The 22126-nt window shown below is 44.9% G+C and overlaps 2 protein-coding genes across 3 annotated transcripts in view; one reads left to right on the top strand and one right to left on the bottom strand.

Moving 5' to 3' along the window:
* The first annotated feature begins 1012 nt into the window (after positions 1-1012).
* Positions 1013-10096, top strand: LOC125446644 (zinc-binding protein A33-like). Of its 2 annotated transcripts, none has more exons than XM_048520371.2 (6): positions 1013-1502; positions 5385-5480; positions 5561-5794; positions 6422-6444; positions 6537-6691; positions 8706-10096. In XM_048520371.2, exons 1-6 carry the CDS (start codon positions 1056-1058, stop codon positions 9245-9247), a joined length of 1497 nt encoding a protein of 498 aa, XP_048376328.1. In that variant the 5' UTR covers positions 1013-1055; the 3' UTR covers positions 9248-10096. The 2 variants fall into 2 exon arrangements, with proteins under 2 accessions (XP_048376328.1, XP_059495351.1); XM_059639368.1 differs by having other exon boundaries at positions 1013-1364.
* Positions 10097-14442: 4346 nt separating this feature from the next.
* Positions 14443-22126, bottom strand: part of LOC125446641 (uncharacterized) — a 33786-nt gene continuing 26102 nt past the window's right edge. Inside the window, exons 7-8 of the mRNA XM_048520366.2 lie at positions 19230-20173; positions 14443-15199 (exon numbers count right to left, since the gene is read on the bottom strand). Of these exons, the coding sequence (XP_048376323.1) occupies positions 15126-15199; positions 19230-20173 (1018 nt within the window). The 3' untranslated portion in view covers positions 14443-15125. The remainder of the gene's footprint in view (positions 15200-19229; positions 20174-22126) is intronic.

Below are 22126 nucleotides of genomic sequence, written 5' to 3' on the forward strand. Positions count from 1 at the left end.
CTTAAAATAATGCGACAAATCACTCACCACCTGACTCCCTAAAGCTTGTCCATCGTCCATCAAAGCACAAATCAGGAGTGTGATGGAATACTCCCCACTTGCTTGGACGCATGCAGCCCCAACAACACTCAAGAAGCTTGACACCGTCCATGACAAAGCTGCCCACTTGACTGGCACCAAATTTACAAACTCTGTTCACCATTGACACTCAGTAGCAGCAGTGTGTACTATCTACAAGATGTGCTGCAGAAATTCACCAAAGATCCTCAGAGAGCACCTTTTAAAGCCACGACCACTTGCAACTGGAAGGACAAGGGCAGCAGATATAGGGAACACCACCAGCTACTAGTCCTCCTCCAAGTCACCCACCACCCTGACATGGAAATATACCACTGTTCCTTCAGTGTGGCTGGGACAAGTCCTGGAATTTCCTCCTTAAGGGCACTGTGGATCTACCTAGAGCACATGGACTGCAGCAGTTTGAGAAGGCAGCAGCACACCTTCTATGGGGTAGCCAGGGACAGGCAACAAATGCTGGCCAGCAATGCCCATATCCCACAAATGAATAATAATATTTATAAAGTCCTTTTTCAGTGCTGTGGATCTGGGTGACGCTGAAGGAGGCATCACATAGGATAATAAAGGTAATAAGCACAAACGACAAAAACATCAGTGAATGCTGTGATAGGTGTGTGGTAACTGCAGGTCAATGGGGATTGAATGTGTACAATCCTGGAGGATGTAGTGAAGGCCTAAAAGCTGTGAGTTCAGACTGAAAAGTGTTTTTTTTCCCCCTGCTACTTCTATGGCTGGTTCACGAGCAGCCCCTTTTCAAATTCCTGCCCTCTCCCCCGATTTGCATCTTCCACCTACTATATATTTTAGCTCAAGCATTTGTGTTTCACACGTTCAAAGAAAAACCTGTCTCTACTTTGGGTCGGCAAACTCTGCAGTGTCCCTTTAAGAAGTCTGAGCAAGGAAGTGAGTTTCACAACAAACTGGGAGAAACGAAACTGAAGGGAAAGTAAGCGCCTGGAGAAGAAGTAAGCAGTGAGATGGCCGTCAGTAAACACATCGTATCCCTGAATGAGGATTTGACCTGCTCCATCTGCCAGGCTCTGTTTGTGGAGCCGGTGCGATTGCAGTGTGAGCACAATTTCTGTAAATCCTGCATTCAAAAATGCTGGGGGAAGCAGCGCCAGGCGGTGTCCTGCCCGCAATGTCAGCTCGTTCTTCCCCGGAGAAGTTACACCAGTAACAGGGTGCTGGCCAGTCTCTGTGAGAAGACCCGGCGACTGGATCTGAACCTGAAGCTGGAGGAGGATCGCCCTGACTGTGAGGGACCTGGGGAGAGTGTGAAGCAGGTCTGTGAGGAACACGGAGAGAAGCTGATCCTGTTCTGTGAAGAGGATGAGGTTCTGATCTGCGCCAGTTGTGTAGATTCCCACCTCCATTCAAATCACAAGTTCTTGCCAGTACAGCAGGCGGTTCAAAAGTACATGGTAAGGGGAGGGAGTGAGTTAGCCAGCTCCGCTCTGCATTGTTAACGGGTTGTGTTTAATGCAGTTTAAAGTACCTGGTGAATTTTGCTCAGTCCATGTGTTCGCGCATTCTCAGCCCAGTGCTGACCTCCCAGTCAGAAATCAGAATTGCACAATGATTATGGCTATTCGGGCCAACGGATCTGCTTCTGCACTGTTACCTTGTGCCAAATTCCTGCTTTTTCTCTATAGGCACGCACACCATTTCTGTCCAAAAAAACCCCAATACTCTCTTAAGTACCTCACTATATTTCCAGGCTGTGTACTCCATATCCTTTTATTTACTGCGTGAAAAAACTGTTTCCCCGACACCATCCTTGCTTTGTTTGAATATCATGTTTTATCTGTGCTTTCTGATTCCGTTTCCCTTTTAGAAGTTTTCACCCAACCAGTTCTGCCCAGCCCGCTCACGATTTTGAAAATCTAAATCAAATCTCCTCTCAGTCTCTTTCGCTGGAAAGAATACAGTCCCAAATTTTTCTGTATTCTCACTACTGAATTTTCTCATTTCTGGAACCGTTTTCGCTAATGTCTCTCTGCACTTTCTCCTCTGCATTCACACCGTTACCGTCACATGGCACACATAACAAATATGGTTCGATCCATAACTAAACCCGGGACCTCAATCTGCAGATGAAAACGACTGGAAATCGTACCAGTAAGCTATGACTGCTGGAGAATGTATTATTCGCATGCGAACGAATGTTTTGCGGCCGTAAGAGCAAAAGAAAGAAGTGACCCCCTTCCTGAAGCCAAGCTTAGTCACTCTGCTTCATTAGATTATGACCTTCCAAATGTGCTGCTATTACTTCCTGAACAGATCTACATTATCATTTCAGTTATCTTAATGCAACTTGAAATTAGTTTTCATTTCTGTAAGCTGTGCCATGTTTCTAACTGTTAGAAACACACCGCCCACAAGATCCAAGCTATTGGTTACCCGCCATGTCCATCCTCAACACCAACATCTTCCCAACCAATTGGAAAGTGAACAGACACTTGACACCTGAATGTCAGTCACACACCCCTTTTCCCTCGCTGACATTCTTAGCGTTCATAGTTAATTTCTTTTTTAATGTGATTTTTTTTTCTCCTGGTTTGCTCACACCATAGTTGTGAAGATTCACTCTTTCCAGGAGATTCCAAAATAATTCAGGAGAGTTAGTTGGGGATGGGGATTCTATTGTATGGCCACCTGGCAGCTTTATGTTTGGAGATGTTTATCAGATGTGATACGAGGGATATAAAAGATGTGGCGAAGTTGTGTTTCTGATAAGGGAGAACATCACAGCTCTAGTGAGGGACGATACCTCGGAGGGCTCATCCAGCAAGGTCATATGGATGGAGCTCAGGATTAGGGAGGGTGCAATCAATATGGGGATTGGATGATGATGGGTGTCTATTGTTAGGTACATCCAGGAGGGTGTTTTGAAGCAATATGTAAACAGACCAACTAGTGAAGGGGTCTTCCTGGATTTGGTATTGAGGAATGAGCCCAGCAGGTGATTGAAGCCTCAGTCGAGATGCATTTTGACCATAATTCTGTAAGTTTTAAGTCTTTGCTCCAGGAAGAAGTGGAGATCCCTAAGACCCTCCTGGTGGGCGATGAATGCTTAAAGTGATTGCACGTTCAATGTAGGAGGCAGATGGAGCCTGCAAACTGGAAATTTTGAAATTGGTGTAAAGCATGAGAGGAATCATGGATGTACATGGGCTGTGGCTGGACCAGGGCGGAGAAAATACAATGACCTGATGTGCCATGCTGGAGTTAAGGTCCAGAGGAAGTTAAGAGGAAGTATCTGAGAGCCGGTGGTCAGCCTCTGCAATGTAGAGGTCAATGAGCCAGATGACAACAGCATCACTGTTATCGGCAGGCTTAATTAAAATGTCAGGGTTAGTCCTAAGCGAACAGAGTGCAGTTATTTCAGAAGGAGATAGGTTGGATTTGACGAGGTGGGGAGAAAAATTGAGGTTATCAATATCATGTTGACAGTTGTCAATGAGTAGGTCGAGTAGAGATAAAAAGGCAGAGGGAGGTATCCAAGTGGAGGGAAAGTGTTGAAACTGAGTGAAGGGGTCTGTGAGGTGAGGAGAGGATTCTTTCCCAAAGAAATGGACACAGAGGCGAAAATGAGGTAAGAAGAGTTTGATGTAATGCCGTGCCCAAATTTCGTCAAGGGGGGAATGCAGAAGAATAATGCTGAGACCTTTATTAAGTACAGAATGTTCAGTATTAGAGAATGGAAGGTCAGATGGGATTGTGAATACCCAACAGGAGGTGGGGTTGGGAGAGGCGATGGAGTCAGAGGGAAGGCAAGGGGAGAGGGGTTCAAGAGGGCCATGGGTATCTTTGACTTTTGCATCTTGAGTGCCTTTATGCCTGAAAGGAACTGTTCCTTGTTAGCATGGTGAATAAGCCAGACGATGAAGTGGAACTGCAGAGTGACGCAGCCCTGAGCCAGCGTGTTGTGATGCTGTTGGATAGAGAGAGGTCGAGAGTGTGCATGTGATGCTGCATGGCACAGAATGTGGGTCTCAGGATATGGCGGGAGCAGATGTTCTATGGAACATTGAACGTCACAGAGATACCAGTGATCGTGAGAAGATTCAAAACATGAGGGATGAAACTTGAGTTGGAATCCACGTGGACTGAGTCTGACCCAGAGGCAGTCACTGAGGAATGTTGTATGTTTGTGAAAATGACTTTCAATAAATACTTAGTTAAACCAGGAGTATTGCATGTTTTGAAAAGCATGAAGGTAGACAAGTCATGAGAACCTAAGTGGTTCTCTCCCAAAATAATAAGGGATGTTGGGGGGAGGGAGATATTGTTGGGCCTTATACAAATTCTTTGTATCCTGTTTAGTTACAGGCAAGGTCTTGGAGGGCTGAAGAACAGCCAGTGTTGTTTCTTTGTTTAAGAAGGGCAACAGGGATAATCAGGGAAATCACAGGCTAAGAGTCTTACATCAGTGGTGAGGAAATGAAGATTCCTAGGGAAAGGATGCACTCATATTTGGAGAAATTTGGATTTAGTAGCGGTCGGCTTCGTGTGGGGGAGGTCTGGTTTCACCAAAATTGGTTGACTTTTTGACAAAGTGTCGATTGATGAGGGCAGAGTAAGTTGTCAACATGGATGTTCGTAAGGCTTTTGACAAGGTCCCTGTTGGTAGGCTGATACAAAGGTGAACTGCCATTGTTATGTGTTCTGGCCTAAATGTGACTCCAGAACCACAACAATCTGTTTGCCTCTTAACTGCACCCTGGGCAACAAAAGCTGGCCTTGTCAGTGGTGCCCTGGTCTTGAGAATGAATTAGAAAAAAAGTTTTGCACTGGGTCCACAGCCCCTCTGTTCTCCTCTCTTCTCTTCCACCTTAGTCAAAAGTATTGAAAAATATTCCAACCACTTTTAAGTTCTGCAGAAGAATCATACCAGACATGAAATGGTAACTGTTCTTCTGTCTCTACAAATGCTGCCAGATCTGTTGAATTTCTCCAATATTCTCTGCGTTTGTTGCTAAAAGTTGGCTTGTACCTACGTTAGAGGTTGAGGTGAATCCCCATTTAACACGCAAGTGCGGCATATAATCAGTTATAACCAACATGTCTTACCTATCCAGTCCATTCATCTGTTTTATCTAATAGTTATTGGTGTTTATTGATCAATCAGTTATTGGTTTGAACCTATTCCTGGTCTCAATGAAGACTTTTCATTCTGCTTTTACAAAGAAAGGTCTACCAAAAATGTAATGAGTAATATTCTCCTCACTGCTGCCCTCACATTTTGTAAAATAACAACAGATATTACAATGGATTATGGTGAGATCTACTTGCATTTATAGGACCAGCTGAATGCATCCTTGGATTCCATGGAGGAGGAAAAGAAATGTAAGAGTGAATTAAAACAACAGCAGGAAGGGAAGATTTCAGAACTGGATGTGAGTATGATTTTGCTTCCCCTTAAACACAGCGAACCTTTAGCAACCTGCTGTTTCAATGATTTCTCTCACCATCTCAGGAGCTCTCTGTGTCACTGGAAGAAGACATCTCCACCCAGTTCGCTAAAATCCGTCAATATCTTGATGAGAAAGAGAAACATTTAAAGGAAGGTCTGTCGAGACAAAAACAGGCGGATCTGCGACTGATGGAAGAAAATCTGAAAGAATTCAAAGTGGAAATAACGTCACTTGACGAGAAGATAGGGAACCTTCGTGCAGACATCGAGCAGCAAGATGGAATCACTTTTCTCAAGGTGATCCCTTATACCCAATCTCCAAGCTGTAAACAGTGCTTTATAATTGAGCTCAAACTCCATAACAGAGGACATCTAGGATTGAGAATACTGTTGCATACTGTCAGTGCATCACACTGCTGGCAGTATTACTGCAGGGAAGGAAGTGGGAGGGCAGGTCCGGGCTGCATCAACTTCAAACTGGGATTTGAGGCAGCAATTGACGATCCTTCAGCGTATAAGGTGGAAATGGTGGTGACAGTGGGTGTGGTTGAGGGGGGACAGGAGAAGATCAGAGGAAATGAGACCCAAACATGGAAAGGTGGAAACTCCTCTCACGATGCTGAAGAAGGTATAATTGTCAACAGTTCAGTGCTACACAGACGAGAGGCAACCTCTGAGTCACTGAAGAAATAGGAACCAGAAATAAAAGGATATGATCAGTGACCCTTCATCAATAGAAGTCCTGTTGAGCGTGCCTATTTCAGTGTGCGGGTGATGAGGTGGTCCATAATGACTGACGTCATATTACATTGCTGGAACTTGAGAAAATTTCCTCTACCTTGCATAACAATTAACTGAGAGTGCCAGTAGTATATAAAGCATATTCTAAATGTAATAACATATTTCTGTTCCCCTGTTCTACAGGAACTACAATGTTTGAGAGAAAGGCAAGTATCCAAACCAAACCCGCATGAGATTTTACTTTGTGATCCCAGTTTGTATCCAGCAGCAAGTGACTGTATCAGTTCCATTTAAACAGGTACCTGGACAAAGGGGAGGAAGGAGACGATGGAGAACATTCACAAAGCAGTGGAGATGGAAAAATACTGACATTTTCAAGAAGGAAGTATTTGGACTTCCAAGGCCCGTTACTCTACATAACGTGGAAGCAAATGAAACAGATCATCTCTCCAGGTTTCATTTGTTTTGAATTATTGTTGTCACATGGACCTATGTACAGTGATAGGTTTTGCTTTGTGAGCAGTGCAGAGATTTTAGCAAACAAAGACTCACAGATCGTAGTGTGCTTAGAGTGAGGCATATATGTTACACCTGCACAGGAGGTGCACAAAGCAAGAACAACATTAGATTTGAAATTCGAGTGGTCCACTCAGCAGCCTAATAACTGCAGAGAAGGAACTGTTCTTGAGAATATTGGTATGTGTGTTCAAGCTTCTGTATCTCCTGCTTGTCAGAAGAAGTTGTAGGAGAGCATTACTGGGGGGTGGCAGGGGTCACTAATGATATTGGCAGCCTTTCCATGGCAACAAGAACTTTAGATGAAGTCCATGGATGGGAAGTTGGCTTTCGTGATGGTCTGGGCTGTGTTCACAACTTTCTTATGGTCCTGGTCAGAGCAGTTGCTGTATCAGGCCAGTATGTGTCCAGTTAGAATGCTTTGTTTAGTCTATCTGCAAAAGTTGGTGATGGTGCTTATGGATGTGCCAAATTTCTTAAGCCACCTGAAGAGAAAAAGACATTGTTGTGCCTTCTTCACCATCACATCTATATGGATGGTCTAGGAGAGATTATTGGCTATCATGACTCCGAAGAAATACATGGTCTCCACCATCTCTACTTCAGCTCCGATGTAAATAGGGATGTATCCTCCTCCTTTCTTCCTGAAGTCAGTGATCAGTTCTTTTGTTTTGCCTACATTGAGTGTAAGAAACTCTACAGCACTGTGTCCTCTCTCTTGGAGAGTTTGCTGTTCCTTTCTTCATACTCTCATAACTGCTGCCTTTTATAACCAGTAGTGAGCATCAGCCTTTGAGATCTTACTTAAGGGACCACTGTGTAAGTGACGCAGACATGAAGGAATTTTGGCATCATCTGACTTGATATTCAGACGCAGACTCACCTCTGAGCCTGACTGGACAGTGATCAGACTTTGAAATTCTGGATGAATGTGTTCCTCTCTGACCCAGGAATCCGAACATTAAACTTAACAACAAGAGGAAGCACATTTTACCTCCCTTAAGCCTGTTTAGCCATTCAGTATGATTGTGGCTGACCTTGCACCCAATTACATATTTGTCCCGTCTCCACATAAACCTTAGGGTTAAACATGAGCTGTCAATCTCAGCTTTAAAATTAGAAATGAGCCTTGATTTGACATAGACCATTGCAAATAATTTTCACTTTAGAATGTGATCCCTTTCTGTTATAATATAATTTTCATTGTTGGGCTTCGTCAAACTGAAAGAAAAACAGCCTCCTGAGATATCCAAAAGATGGACGAATTTTCAACAACAAGTGTTGCTGATCTCTCACAAACTACTGACTCCTTGATTGCAGGCAGTACCAGAAGCACTTGAAATGTGATGCTGAGGATAGCAACCAAGAGTGACAAGAATCAGACTGAACTAAATGTGCAGGGAATGTGCCCATGTCTGCCCTGTAACAATGTTAGAAATAAAAACCATTTAATTAAACAAAAGGGTCTGTTTGTAGATATTTGTGATTGGTCTGTTCAGAGATGTTATGAGACATCTCAGCAACAGGCTGGGCTTGAACCTTGAGCTTCTGGCTCAAAGGTTGGGATATAGTGCCACCAAAGTCCTGTGCAGGTCCCTTTAAGGCTTCAGAATTGATGGAGAGAAGATAATGCTTTGACCCATCAAGGCACAGTGGTAGTGGTCTTTCCTGTAAGTCAGGAGGCCTGGGTTCAAGTCACACCCACTTCAGAGGTGTGTCACATCTGGACGGGTCAATGAAGGAAGAGAAAAGCTTGGCTCCATACAGTGGCCCTCGTGGTGTAATGGAAGCATTCTTTCATTACTGTATACTGTACCTACTCTGTAATACTTACTAATGCTGAGTTTTTGGACAGGATATGATTCCAGTTTTGCAGACATCAGGAAGTAGTTTGTGTCCATTCACGTTCCTCAGTAAAATATTTAACATGATGTTTATTTTACTTTTCCAGTTCCAGCCTCACTGACCCTGGATCCAAACACAGCACATTGTGGACTCTTCCTGTCGCAAGATCTGACCAGAGTGAGAGTCAGTGACAGCAAGTTACAGCGTCCTAACAATCCACAGAGATTTGACACAATTCCATGTGTCCTGGGATCACAGGGGTTCACATCAGGGAAACACTACTGGGAGGTGGGGGTGGGGGACAAGACTGTTTGGGCATTGGGTGTGGCTGGAGAATCATCCAATAGGAAAGGAAAGTTCTCCCTCAGACCAGAACATAGTTACTGGACTGTGTGGCTTAATGGTCAAGGAAAATATATAGCTATTGATCGCATGTTTGTCCACCTGACTCCGAGTGTGAAGCCTGGGACCATTGGCGTTTACTTGGACTATGAAGGAGGAAAGGTGAGCTTTTACAATGCTGACAATATGTCCATTCTCTACATGTTCACTGACACATTCACTGAGAAACTCTTTCCTTTCTTCTGTCCTGGATTGCGTGAGGCTACAAATTGTGCTCCTCTTGTACTGCATCATATTGAACTGTAGAAGTAAATTATAGATAGTCTCAGTGTGGGGAGAATGTGACCACAGCTGGGTAAATATTCCACATATCACAAGTAACTATTGAGGTTCATCTAGAAACAGCACCAAGAAAAGGAACAAAAACCAAGAACATTGGCTTTGCAGCCCTGGCACGTATGAGGTCTAAAACAAGCAAAGAAATCTTCCATTATCACCTCCGTCCATCCCATATCTGCCGAATCAGTATTCTAGGCTGAATATTGCTTTGGTGGCAAGTGTACAGTATACACTCTGGATGAGGAACTTCAATGCCAATCACCTACAGCTCAGCAGCACCACTCTTCGCCTGTGCTGACTATACCCTGAAGGACTATTTGCACTTGCGGCTGTTGCAGATGTACCTGTTCATAAAATAGTCATACTGACGGCTGCACAGACCTAGTCTTTACAGTGAGAGTACTGCTCATAGTTCTATGGCACTACAGCTAAACATTCAGAACAAATCTGGAAGCTCAACATTGTGGATAGTTGAGGTGCTGCGGGCCATCAACATCTGCAAAATCGTATTTGACCCCAATCTATTACTTCATGGGCATATGCTAGGATAGGCTAAAGGCATGTCGCAAAGTGAAGCTACAACAATAAAAGAAGAAGTTGCCTGAAAAGCTCAACAGGTCTGGCAGCATCTACAAAGAAAAATCTGAGTTAACGTTTCGGTTCCAGTGACCCTTCATCAGACCTAAAACAATACTCAATTTATTGTTTTACAATCAGACCGCTGTTTCATTCTTTGGAAATGTCAAACAATTGGAGTAATTAATTAATTACCCTGATACATTCTGAATTGTATTCCGTGCAGGACATTAATAATAATAAAATAACTAACATGTTTTAGTTTTAAGGTTGTTTGGAATTTTTAAATTATATTCTTGCTATTTTAACTAACTTGCACCAAACACGAACAGTCACTCCAGAACTTCACAAGAAAAAGCAGTTTTCATAGCAACAGCAAACAAATTCTGAGATCGGTACAGCATAGGGGCCAATAAACAGAAGCATTCCTATTCAAGAAGTTTTAAGAGTGCCCAGGGGTGCGGAACCTGGTCAGTGGCTCACCGTTGCAGTTACAGCCCAAGGATACAGTCACCAGTTGCTGATTTATAACTGTACAGTTATACCATATTCATAAGTCAAGTTCTGTCCTTCTGGTGTGTTGAGTGCAAGCACGATTTCTCCTGAACAGCATGTTCATCAGTTAGTGTTGGAAGGCTGGTCAATTGTTGAATACATCTTTGGCATTCAATGACCAAAATCCAGAATTAGATGCTCTTTGAGTATTAGCCCAATGGTAAAACATTCAATAATAATTCATTGGATTCACTGATGTGTTTTAGGGAGGGAAATCCTAGTCTGCCTTTGATGTGACTCCAGAATCACACCAATTAAAACATGATATAAATAGTTAGCTTTCATAAAGTGATGGGGATGGGAAACTGACACACATTTCGGGAGCTGCCTTCTGTGGTTTGTGCCTCCATAAGATTCATGTGCAAAGTACCTGGCAAATTAAGAGATATTTGAAATTACGAGAATAATAATTTAAAAAAACTCCATAAGGTAACACCCAGAAAAGGTCAGTCTTTTGGCCATTAGACCAAAGTTAAGTCACTACTGAGATCTGGCCTGGGAGGTGGCGTGGAAATGTATCCACCTATATTTATTGGACAATGGATTTCAGAGAAGTTGAAAGCACACTACAATGGATATGTGATGGTGTCTCGAGGACACCAACTAGAACAGCAGACTTAATGGCAGAAGCAGCAGCAGTATGATATGTCAATCTACGACAAACGCCCATGAATATTCATACAGAGAGTGATACTTTGCTGCTGTGATTTCATTAACGTCTGGGGTCATGTTAAATTTCCTTGAGTTAAAATGGGGTCACTGGGAAACAGTACGTAGTAGAGAGATGACACCAAATCAGCTATTTTTGCAGCAAGTGGTTAGCGCTGCTGCCTCCTACCCTTGGGGGTGTGTGTGTGTGTGTGTGTGTGAGTGTGTGTGTAGTTGCACATTCTCCCCTTGTCTGCACGCGTTTCCTCCGGGTGCTCTTGGTTTCCTCCCACGGTCCAACGATGCGCAGGCTCAGTGGATTGGCCATGCTAAATTGCCCATCGTGTTCAGGGATGTGTAGATTAGTTGGGTTATAGAGGGATGTGTCTGGGTGGGATGCTCCGATGGTCGGTGTTGACTTGTTGAGCCCAAGGGCCTGTATCCACACTGTAAGGATTCTCAGATTCAATTAATGCCAAATTTGTGTCACAACCCAATGAAGATACCAGGAATTTTTTTATTGGACTAACGTTCCAGTAGCCACAGATAGTTTGGCAGTTCACACAAATCTGTGTTTGTTATCACCGATTGTCCCGTATACAGCAATAGCCAGCCGTTCCCACAACTAGAATAGGAATTTGACTTAAAACAACAAATTGGGCTTTCACTTGGAAAAAAAAAGGAGCCTTTATTGTACAGAAAACACTCTCTGGATGAGCTTCACTACATTGTTAAAAAGTGTGATCAATTCACAATCACATCGGCCCTTTCACACACGAAAGGAGTTAATTCAAACAGTGGTATACGTAGAGCTATCTCAAAATTGTTGGAAAAATGCTTGTGGATCCAAAAAGACCTTAGGTATTATTCAAAATGTCATTCACGTGAGAATCAATCAGGTCCACTGATCAGCAAATATTAGCCATTGCACAGAAATCTGAGAAAAAATCTCAACAATTTACACTCAACTGCCTGGCAAGAAGATCAATGAAGACAAAGGAAACTATGCACAGGGAATGCCAGAAAATCAGAAGAACTGATCAGATGCAGATAAAAGCAAAAATAATGCAGATGCAGAGCTGAAATGAAAACAGAAGGTGCCAGAGAAACTCAGCAGGTTTGACGACATGTGAGGAGAGAAACAGAGTTAACATTTGGAGTCCAGTGGCTCTTCTTCATAACACATTCTGAAGAACTGAGTTCTGAATAAGAGTCATAACGGATTCAAAACATTAAGTGTTTCTCTCCAGATGCTACCGAGCCTGTTGAATTTCCCCAACACTTTCTGCCTTTAGGTCAGAAATTGAAAGTGGAGAAAGGGCAAACAAGAATGTAGAAAAGGAGTGTGAAGGTATGAGGGAAGTGAGGGAGTGCACAAGGGAGAAAGGAAGCTAGAGAAAAGAAGATGGAAGTGACAGAGAGGAAAAGATCAAGGGGATGGAGAGATTGAGAAGGGATGAGTCAGTGAGAAACAGGGAGAAGGAGTGAGTGAGAGACAGGGAGAGGGAGTGAATGAGAGACAGGGAGCGAGACTGTGAATGAGAGAGAGTGGCGAGTTAGAGAGCAAACAATGCAGTGTTTGTCCTCTTAGGACAGGCACAAGTGATGGTTGGGAATCTGTAATCCGATTTAGCAGTGAACTCGGAATCCTCAATCCTTGACCGAGAATCGATGATACTGTAGACTGAGTTGACACCAAACCTGAGTGTCCATTCTTAAGTAATTTTATAAAATAGTTTCTATTGATCCCAATTGAGATAGAATCTGTCAAATGCGATGAAGGGTTAAACAAGAGCTAACTGCCATAATCTCTCTATGATAACAAGGTGTAGCGATGGATGAACCCAGAAGGCCAAGCAGCATTTCCTGCTCCCATTATGCTGCTGCTGGGCTTGCTGTGTTCATCCAGCTCAACATCTTGTTATCTCAGATTCTTCAGCATCTGCAGTTCCTACCATCTTTACCATAATCTCTCTGCTCTTTACAGGCACTGCATGCATCGTAACTTTTCAGTTTTTACCTAAAGGATGTTTTAAACCTCTGATTGCTCATGCTGACCTGATAAGGTCACTGCAAAGAATATGGCATGATCCCTACTGATCAGGAAAGTCCCAAACTCCATTTATGACCTTGCAATAAATAACTTTAACCAGTAAACCCACCTTTTGTTTTGGGGAGTGGCTTAATCATTTGTAAGTAACCACAGGGTGGCAGGAAGGTAGGAAGAAATCAGCTACCTCACTGCCCAACATTCTGAGCTGATAGCGAGTTATGAGAAGATTTGTAGCTCAGGTTGAGATTCTGGATGTGAGATTGTTCGCTGAGCTGGAAGATTAGTTTTCAGACGTTTCGTCACCATTCTAGGTAACATCATCAGTGAGCCTCCAACGAAGCGCTGGTGTTATGTCCCGCTTTCTATTTATCTGGTTAGATTTCCTTGGGTTGGTGACGTCATTTCCTGCATTGGTGATGTCATTTCCTGTTCTTTTCCTCAGAGAATGGTAGATTGGCTCCAAATCAATGTGTTTGTTGATGGAGTTCCGGTTGGAATGCCATGCTTCTAGGAATTCTCGTGCGTGTCTCTGTTTGGCTTGTCCTAGGATGGACGTGTTGTCCCAATCAAAGTGGTGTCCTTCCTCATCTGTATGTAAGGATACGAGTGATGGTGGGTCATGTCGTTTTGTGGCTAGTTGATGTTCATGTATCCTGGTGGCTAGCTTTCTGCCAGTTTGTCCAATGTAGTGTTTGTACCAGTTCTTGCAGGGTATTTTGTAGATGACGTTCGTTTTGTTTCTTGTCTGTATAGGGTCTTTCGTGAAGGTGAGGAGTTTCTCTTGTCCACATGGGCTAGGTTTACAATCAGTTCTGATTTGTATTGTCAACCTCAATTGGCATGTTGTTGGGTGTTGGTGATCTCTCTTCTGGGTGAGTCACTGAAAGTAAAAAGACCCTACACAGACAACAAACAAAACGAACGTCATCTACAAAATACCTTGCAAGAACTGTGACAAACACTACATTGGACAAACTGGCAGAAAGCTAGCCACCAGGATACATGAACATCAACTAGCCACAAAACGACATGACCCACCATCACTCGTATCCTTACATACAGATGAGGAAGGACACCACTTTGATTGGGACAACACATCCATCCCAGGACAAGCCAAACAGAGACAGGCACGAGAATTCCTAGAGGCATGGCATCCCAACCGGAACTCCATCAACAAACACATTGATTGGGAGCCAATCTGCCATCCCCTGAGAAAAAGAACAGGAAATGACATCACCAACTCAAGGAAACCTAACCAGATAAATAGAAAGCGGGATATAACACCAGGGCTTCGTCGGAGGCTCACTGATGATGCTACCTAGAATGGTGACAAAACGTCTGAAAACTAACCTTCCAGCTCAGTGAGCAAACTCACATCCATGTTCTGAGCTGATCTCATGAGGAGCTGAATGGCCTTTTACTGTTCCTGCTTCAGTCACAGTCATTCTCAGATGGCACCCTCTCCATTCATCCATCCAGACCTGTATCCAGGCCACTTAGTGATGATAGGTGCTCGTGAATAGAAATAAGGAAGCGTTAGTACCTGTGAAACAGTTTGGACAAATGTATTTTGCCCGTTAATGCCCTTGTCAGAAACTTACCAATGGTATAGGAACACTGTCAACTTCAACAAGGCTCTCTGCCCACTCGCTCTGCAAATGCTGCTTTTTGGGGGTTAAAAGTATGTTGCTCTCATCACATTTAGACTCATCCTTTGCGAGTTAAACACATTACCGATCTTGACAAGTTTCACCAGGATCACCACAAAATCTCTTGCTTGTTCACAGCACGCCTAATTCAACTGACCTTCAGGCCTACAAATGAATTAACTTCACGGTCAAACCAAAGGCCCAGTGAGATAGCTCACGTGCAGTGGTCACAGGTCAGTGTGTCTGCGGGTGAGTATATGTAACTGATACATCTGTACACATTGTGAAGCTGGATCCGAGTAAAGGCAATCCATCCCGGTGAAGGTGAGGAGTTTCTCTTGTCCTACACGTGCTAGGTTTACAATCAGTTCTGATTTGTATTGTCAACCTCAATTGGCATGTTGTTGGGTGTTGGTGATCTCTCTTCTGGGTGAGTCACTGAAAGTAAAGCAGCAAACTCCCGTGAGTAACGTTAGAGGTCAAATATATTAACAAAAACAACTTGGAGATACATTCAGCTACAAACATTAATAATGGTCAAGCATGGTGACAGGGTAAAGGGGCATTTAGCAACTAGCAGTACAAAGCGTGCATGGCACTGATGGCAAAAAGCAAGCTAACAAATAGTGATACAGTCCATGACAATACCTGACAACAGAAGGCCACAACCAGTGACAGTGCATACACACGACAACAATTGACAGTGTTGGACGTGGCAAATAAAGGACAATAAGAAGACATGGTAGTAACCAGTGACAGATGGCTCATGCAACACAATAGTCAACACAACAAACAGTGACAGAAAACGCAATAGCAACAGAGGCCATGGGTGGCATTAAGCGAAGATCATGGATTTTCACAATAATACAGTATGTAGTAAAGCCTCTGTTTTCCTTTGTGATGTCTTTTGATACAAATGAGTTTACCTCACCTTCATACTTTTTCTTTTCTCTGAGTCTGATTTATTAACTATCTCCCTCCTTCCTATCTTAAATGTCCATATCACTTCCCTGCTAATAACAGTGGCAAAATCATTATTTAATATTCCTTCATTTGCCATGAGTTTTTTGTTTACAGCACCTTGAGCTCATCCCGATTCGGATTATTATTGTACTCCTGATATGTTCTGCAAAATAGTTTATTTTCATGCTTCCAATGCAATACTACATCAGCCTTTCTCTGACTGGCGGTATACTTAGTGTAACTTTTATTTTAGTTTAAACATTGCCAACTGATCTATTCATCAAAATATTCATTGTTTTGTTCCTTTAGTAGAATCTCTCTACTGGGGATTACTGATTACAATTTTAAACATATCTTGTGTCTTAGTTCAATATTCTTCCAAGTTTATTTTCCCCAAGTTTTTCTCAAATGTTAATTTTAGCTTCTTTTCATTTTATTTATGACCTTGCTCTTCGTCTTTCTTATATCTGACAAATCTGCTATTGTAAACCTTCTGGATGATCACTATCATTCACCTGTAGTTACTTCATGGATCTGCTCGTTTATTTCCCATTACTTGATTCGCGTGTGAATCGTCTTTTGTTGGACTCCTCACACACTGAGCATCAAAGAGATGTCAGCTGCACACTGTAAAAACACTGATTCTGGCCAGTCTGTTCCTAACTTGCCAGATTATTTTGCTGCAGTTAACACCTCCCATTATTGTTATAATTCTTAGGGAAGGCAATGGCCTCGTGGACTGTTAAACCAGAGATAACAAGGTGTGGGGCTGGATGAACGCAGCAGGCCAAGCAGCATCAGAGGGGCAGGAAAGCTGACTTTTCAGGCCTAGACCCTTCTTCAGAAATGGGGGAAGGGAAGGGACATCTGAAATAAATAGCGAGAGAGGGAGGCAGATCCAAGATAGATAGAGGAGAAGATAGGTGGAGAGGAGACAGACCGGTCAAAGAGGTGGGGATGGAGCCAATAAAGGTGAATAAATCTCCCCTCTCCCTGCCACATCTCAAAACCAGCCCAGCTCGTCCCAGCCCCCCTGACCTGTCCTTCCTCCCACCTCCAGCCCCATCTCCTACCTACTAACCTCATCCCGCCCCCTTCACCTGTCCATCCTCCCTGGACTGACCTATCTTCTCCCTACCTACACTCTCCTTTACTGGCTCCATCCCCGCCTCTTTGACTGGTCTGCCTCCCGTCCACCTATCTTCTCCTCTATTCATCTTCTATCCCTCTCTCCCTGTTTATTCCAGAACACCCTTCCCTTCCCCATTTCTGAAGAAGGCTTGAAACGTCAGCCTTCCTGATTCTCTGATGCAACTTGGCCTGCTGTATTCATCCAGATCCACACTTTGTCATCCCAGATTCTCCAGCATCTGCAGTTCCTACTATTCCTGTTAAACCAGAGACCCTTGTTTGAATCCTACCGTGACAAATCGTTGAATTTGAATTCAATAAAAATCTGGAATTACGTCTAATGATGACCAATCCATTGCCATTTGTCAGAAAAGCCCAACTGGAGATGCTGCTTGGCCTGCTGTGTTCATCCAGCTCCACACTTTGTTATCTTGGATTCTACAGCATCTGCAGTTCCCATTATCACTGGATCACTAGTGTTCTTTAGGGAAAGAAACTGCCATCCTTAAATGGTCTGGCCTACATGTGACTCCAGACCCACAACAATGTGGTTGACTCTTAATTGCCCTGTGGGCAATAAATGCTGCCAAGGCAGTGATGCCCTCAATTGTGAATGAATGAAAAGAAATGTGTCATCTTCTTGGCTGTGCATATAGCTTCCAGTGTTTTTTTTCATTCATCCATGGAACATGGCTACGTCTGGCTGAGCCAGCATTTACTTTTTAATTCCTAAATCAGCCTTGAGAGGGGGGTGGTGAGCTGCCTTCTTGAACTGCTGCAAGTCCATTTGGTGTTGGTAAAACAAACAGATGCTGTGAGGAAGGAGATTTTGTTCCAGGATTTTGACCCAGTAAGCAGGGAAGAATGACTGACGTAATTCCAACTCAGGGTGGTGTGTGGCTTCCAGGCAAACATACAGGTGGCACTCTTCAGTGGGCACCTCTACATTCTGTCTTCGCAGACTGTGGAGATCAGGGGTTTGGGAAGGAGAATGCTTGGCAAGTGTTCACGTGTGCCTGCGTGCGTGTGTACTGCATACACTCACTTTGCACAGCACACAAATAAACCCTTTGTTTCAAATTGTCCGCACTGACCAGTATCCTAAACAGACCTCGTCCCATTTACAAGCATTTGACACATATCCTTCTAAACCCTTCCTATTCATTTACCCATCCAGATGCGTTTTAAATGTTGCAATTATACCAGCCTCGTCCACATTCTCTGGCAGCTCATTCCATACACACATCACACTCTGTGTGATTAAGGTGCCCCTTAGGTCCCTTTTAAATCTTTCCCCTCTCACCTTAAACCTATGCCCTGTAGTTTTGGACTCCCAGACCCTGGGAAAAAGACCTTGGCTATTCACCCAATCCATGGCCCTCATGATTTTATAAACCTCGACAAGGTCACTGCTCAACTTCCGATCCTCCAGGGAAAACAGCCCCATCCTATTCAGCCTCTCCCTACAGTTCAAACCCTCCATGCTTGGTAACATCTTTGTACATCTTTTTCTGAACCCTTTCAAGTTGGCATGTTCAGACTACAAGTCAGAGCTGCCTTGAAACATTAACTTCACTGACGTTAAAATCACAACAACCCTGCAGTGCAGGAAGGGGCCATTCAGCCATCGGGTCTGGTCTGGTCTGATCTTCCGGGGGAGGGGGGGGGGGTGACCCCATCTTTTTTCACATTTACAAGGTTAACCTTGGGCGGCATGGTGGCTCAGAGGTTAGCACTGCTTTTTCACAGCACCAGGGGCCCGGGTTCAATTCCAGCCTCGGACGACTGTCTGTGTGGAGTTTGCACATTCTCCTCGTTTTTGCATGGGTTTCCTCCCACAATCCAAAAATGTGCATGATAGGTGGATTGGCCACACTAAATTGCCCATAGTGTTCAGGGATGTGCACATGAGGGGGATGGGTCTGGGTGGGATGCTCTGTGTGTCGGTGTGGACTTGTTGGGCCAGAGGGCCTGTTTTCACACTGTGGGGATTCTGTAGATTCTATGAAAACTCATCCAGCCCAGACACCGTGGGCAATTTACGTGACCAATCCGTCTAACCAGTACATCTGGCTGTGGGGGGGCACCAGGAGAGAGCCCAAACAGACACAGGAAGAACGTGCAAGCTCGACACAGTCACCTGAAGGTGGATGTTAAATAGGGTCCCTGGTGCGCTGAGACAGCGGTGCTAACTATTGAGCCAGCATTGTCTGACCTTTCTCTAGACACGTTTGTATCGGCTTTGTGTGTGTGTGTGTGTGTGTGTATACTTGTCACATTGGCGCACATTCCAGATGTGTTTTTTGTGCGTTAGCCTCCTGCCATCCACCTCCCCATTTCCCTCACACACGTTTGCATGGGCGACTGTACCAACCGTTCATCTCAGTGACCCGCACTTGGCCACCCCTGGCCCAGATGTTGGTGACGGCGGTCATGACAGCCAAGCAGCTGTCAAACTCGTCGGCAGGGCAGCCAGCTGCAAGCAGCGAGAGTTTCTGAGAGACCCGGAACGCCTGGCTGTACCGCTCCTCCTGCTGCTGCGCTGCTGTTGTTGCTGTCGTGGTCTGCTCTCTCGGCGATGTGGGTACGGGAGCCATAGGCTGGATGGGGACGGGGACAGGGACGGGTTCCGGGTCCTGCAGGAGGAGCAGCGGGTGGTCCCTCAGGTAGTGCTGGCGGGTCCATCGCGCCGAGCAGAGCGCCGGGTCGAAAAGTCCGTCGCCCCGTAGCCGGCGCAGGGCCAGCAGGTGGCGGCACGGCAGCTTCATGGCGGTGCGGAAGGCGCACTGGCAGCTGTTGATCTCGGTGAGCAGCGCCCGCCGGCGGCACGCTGGCCTGGCCCGCTCGGCTTCGGCGCTCAGGAAGCTCACCCATTCGGCCTCCTCCAGCTCTCGGCGCACCCGTGAGAAGGCGTAGCCGGTCAGCAGCTCTGAGTAAGCGGAGGCGGCTGGGCCGGAGTCCGTGCCCACTGGCGGCCTCTGCTGCAGCGTGCGTGCGGCCCGGCAGTCGCTGTCGGCCCGTAGGCTGTCGATGGCCTTCAGCAGCTCCTGTGCAAAGCTGGCCGAGTCGGCGATCTTGCCCAGGCGCGCCTGCAGCTGCTGGCTCAGCAGCTCGGCCCGCTTGACGGTGCTGGTCAGGTAGGTCTCGCCCTCGTGCTTGAAGCTCTCCACCCACTGCCCGCGGCTGCCGTGCCACTGCCGGTGGAAGTAGTCGATCGCCCGCTGCGCGTTGGTGTCCAGCAGCTGGTGGTACAGCAGGTCGTACTCCTCGGCCGACGCCGCGTAGCACATGTTGTGAAGGATCTCCAGCAGCAGGTTCCTGAAAAGGCAGCAAGAGGCGAGAAACCAGGTCAAAAATATACCCTTTCTCTAAGTAGAAAGAGAGAAAAAAAAATACACAGAAGGTCCTAAAGCAGTTCTGTACAGTCTTAGCATCATAGAATCACAGAATCCCTGCAGTGTGGAAGCAGGCCATTTGGCCCATTGAGTCCACACCAACCGGCCGAAGAGCATCCCACCACCACCCATCTCATCTACCCTATCCCTGTAACCCTGCAATTCCTATGGCTACTCCAACTAGCCTGCACATCTTTGGACTGTGGGAGGAAACTGGAAACTCATGCTGGCACCAGAGGAACGTGCAAACTCCATGCAGAGTCGCCCCAGGCTGGAATCGAGTCCAGGTCCCTGATGCTGTGAGGCAGCAGTGTTAAAAACTGCGCCATGGTGCATATCAAGGAAAGCAAATGTTGGATGTTACATTCCTGGCAGTTGCAAAGGTTGAATGCATTTCATACTCACACAGGATACTACTTACATACATTTGAGGAAAGCAAAGGGTTTGATAATTGTACTTCGGCAGAAAGACCTCAGACTGTGGTCGCTCCCTCCATCACATTGACAACAGCTGTCCCAAGCTTTCATGCATCCCTCAGCACAAAGTCAATGACCTTAGAATGTGCCAGTCTGCAACATTTGGTTTAGGTTAACTCTTTTAGCAGTGAAAGACCAGCAGGCTTCGGCCAGACCAAAGACTGTCCATCACCAAGTTGATGGTCTTCCAGGAACAGTCAATGTTTGTCTCTGTGTACGTCCTGGGGAACAGCCATACAGCACAGAGCGCTGTGTCATGGAGCTGCTTGGAATGAACCTTGACAAAAACCACTGCATCTCTTTCCACACTTTGTCTGCAAAGGCACATTTCAAAAGGAGATGCATGACAGTCTCTTCCTACCCTTGCAGCCATTCAGCAGTCCCTAATGAGTTCACAAGCGTAATTCGAGCTTCCCATTGTCTTACGTTTTTAATTCTCTTCTCCCACTCTACTCTATTAAACTGAAAGTTAAACACAGTCTATTCTGTCCACATCCCACACTCCCAGGATGGAGACAGTGCAGTCTTAGATACAGAGTAAAACTTCCCCTTCATTTTTAAACTGAAAGTAAATCTCCCTCTTTATTGTTCCCATCAAACATGCCCCACTCAGGGACAGCACAAGATTGGAGACATAGTAAAGCTTCCACTATACATTTAAAGTCAAAGTAAAGCTCACTCAACAACGTCAGCATCAAAGACACATAGGACTCCACTCCAGCTCTATCCTTGGTCTCATACTAGTCCAATGAAGCTCAATGTTTGAGAAACAGGGTTCTGATTATCTACTTTATAACCTTCTCGTCAAAACACTGAGGTCAGGACTGTTAGATCTTTTGGTCTGTGCTCCAATTATTGCTCAGGCAGTGGGTAATGGTGGATGGCTGCATCAGAGTCACTGGGAGTGCAGAAAGAGAGCTCAGGTATTAGGGCTTGGGATCATTAATCTGCATGTGGGGTGGTTCTGACCTAAATTAGAGTCATGGAATCAGAGTCAGATAGCACAGAAACAGACCTCTTGGTTCAACCAGTATTTGCCAAACACAATCAAAACTAATCTAGTCCCACGTGCCCTCTCCTGGCCCAGATCCCTCCGAACCTTCCCTGTTCATATATCCATCCAAATGTCTTTTAAACATTGTAATTGTATCCGCATCCAACGCTTCCTCATGAAGTTCATTCCACATGTGTGTAAAAAATTTGCCTCATGTCTTTTTTAAATCTCTCTCCTCTCACCTTAAAAATGTGCCTTTAGTCTTAAAATTCCCTATCTTAGAGAGAAGACAACTACCATCAACTCTATCTAATACTTATTATTTTAGATGCTTTATTAGGTCACCGTTCAACTTCCTTCTCTCTCCTGAGAAAGTCCCAGCCTATCCAACTTTTCTTTATAACT

This window comes from Stegostoma tigrinum, chromosome 34 (assembly GCF_030684315.1).
Source record: "Stegostoma tigrinum isolate sSteTig4 chromosome 34, sSteTig4.hap1, whole genome shotgun sequence".
Lineage (NCBI taxonomy): Eukaryota > Metazoa > Chordata > Chondrichthyes > Orectolobiformes > Stegostomatidae > Stegostoma > Stegostoma tigrinum.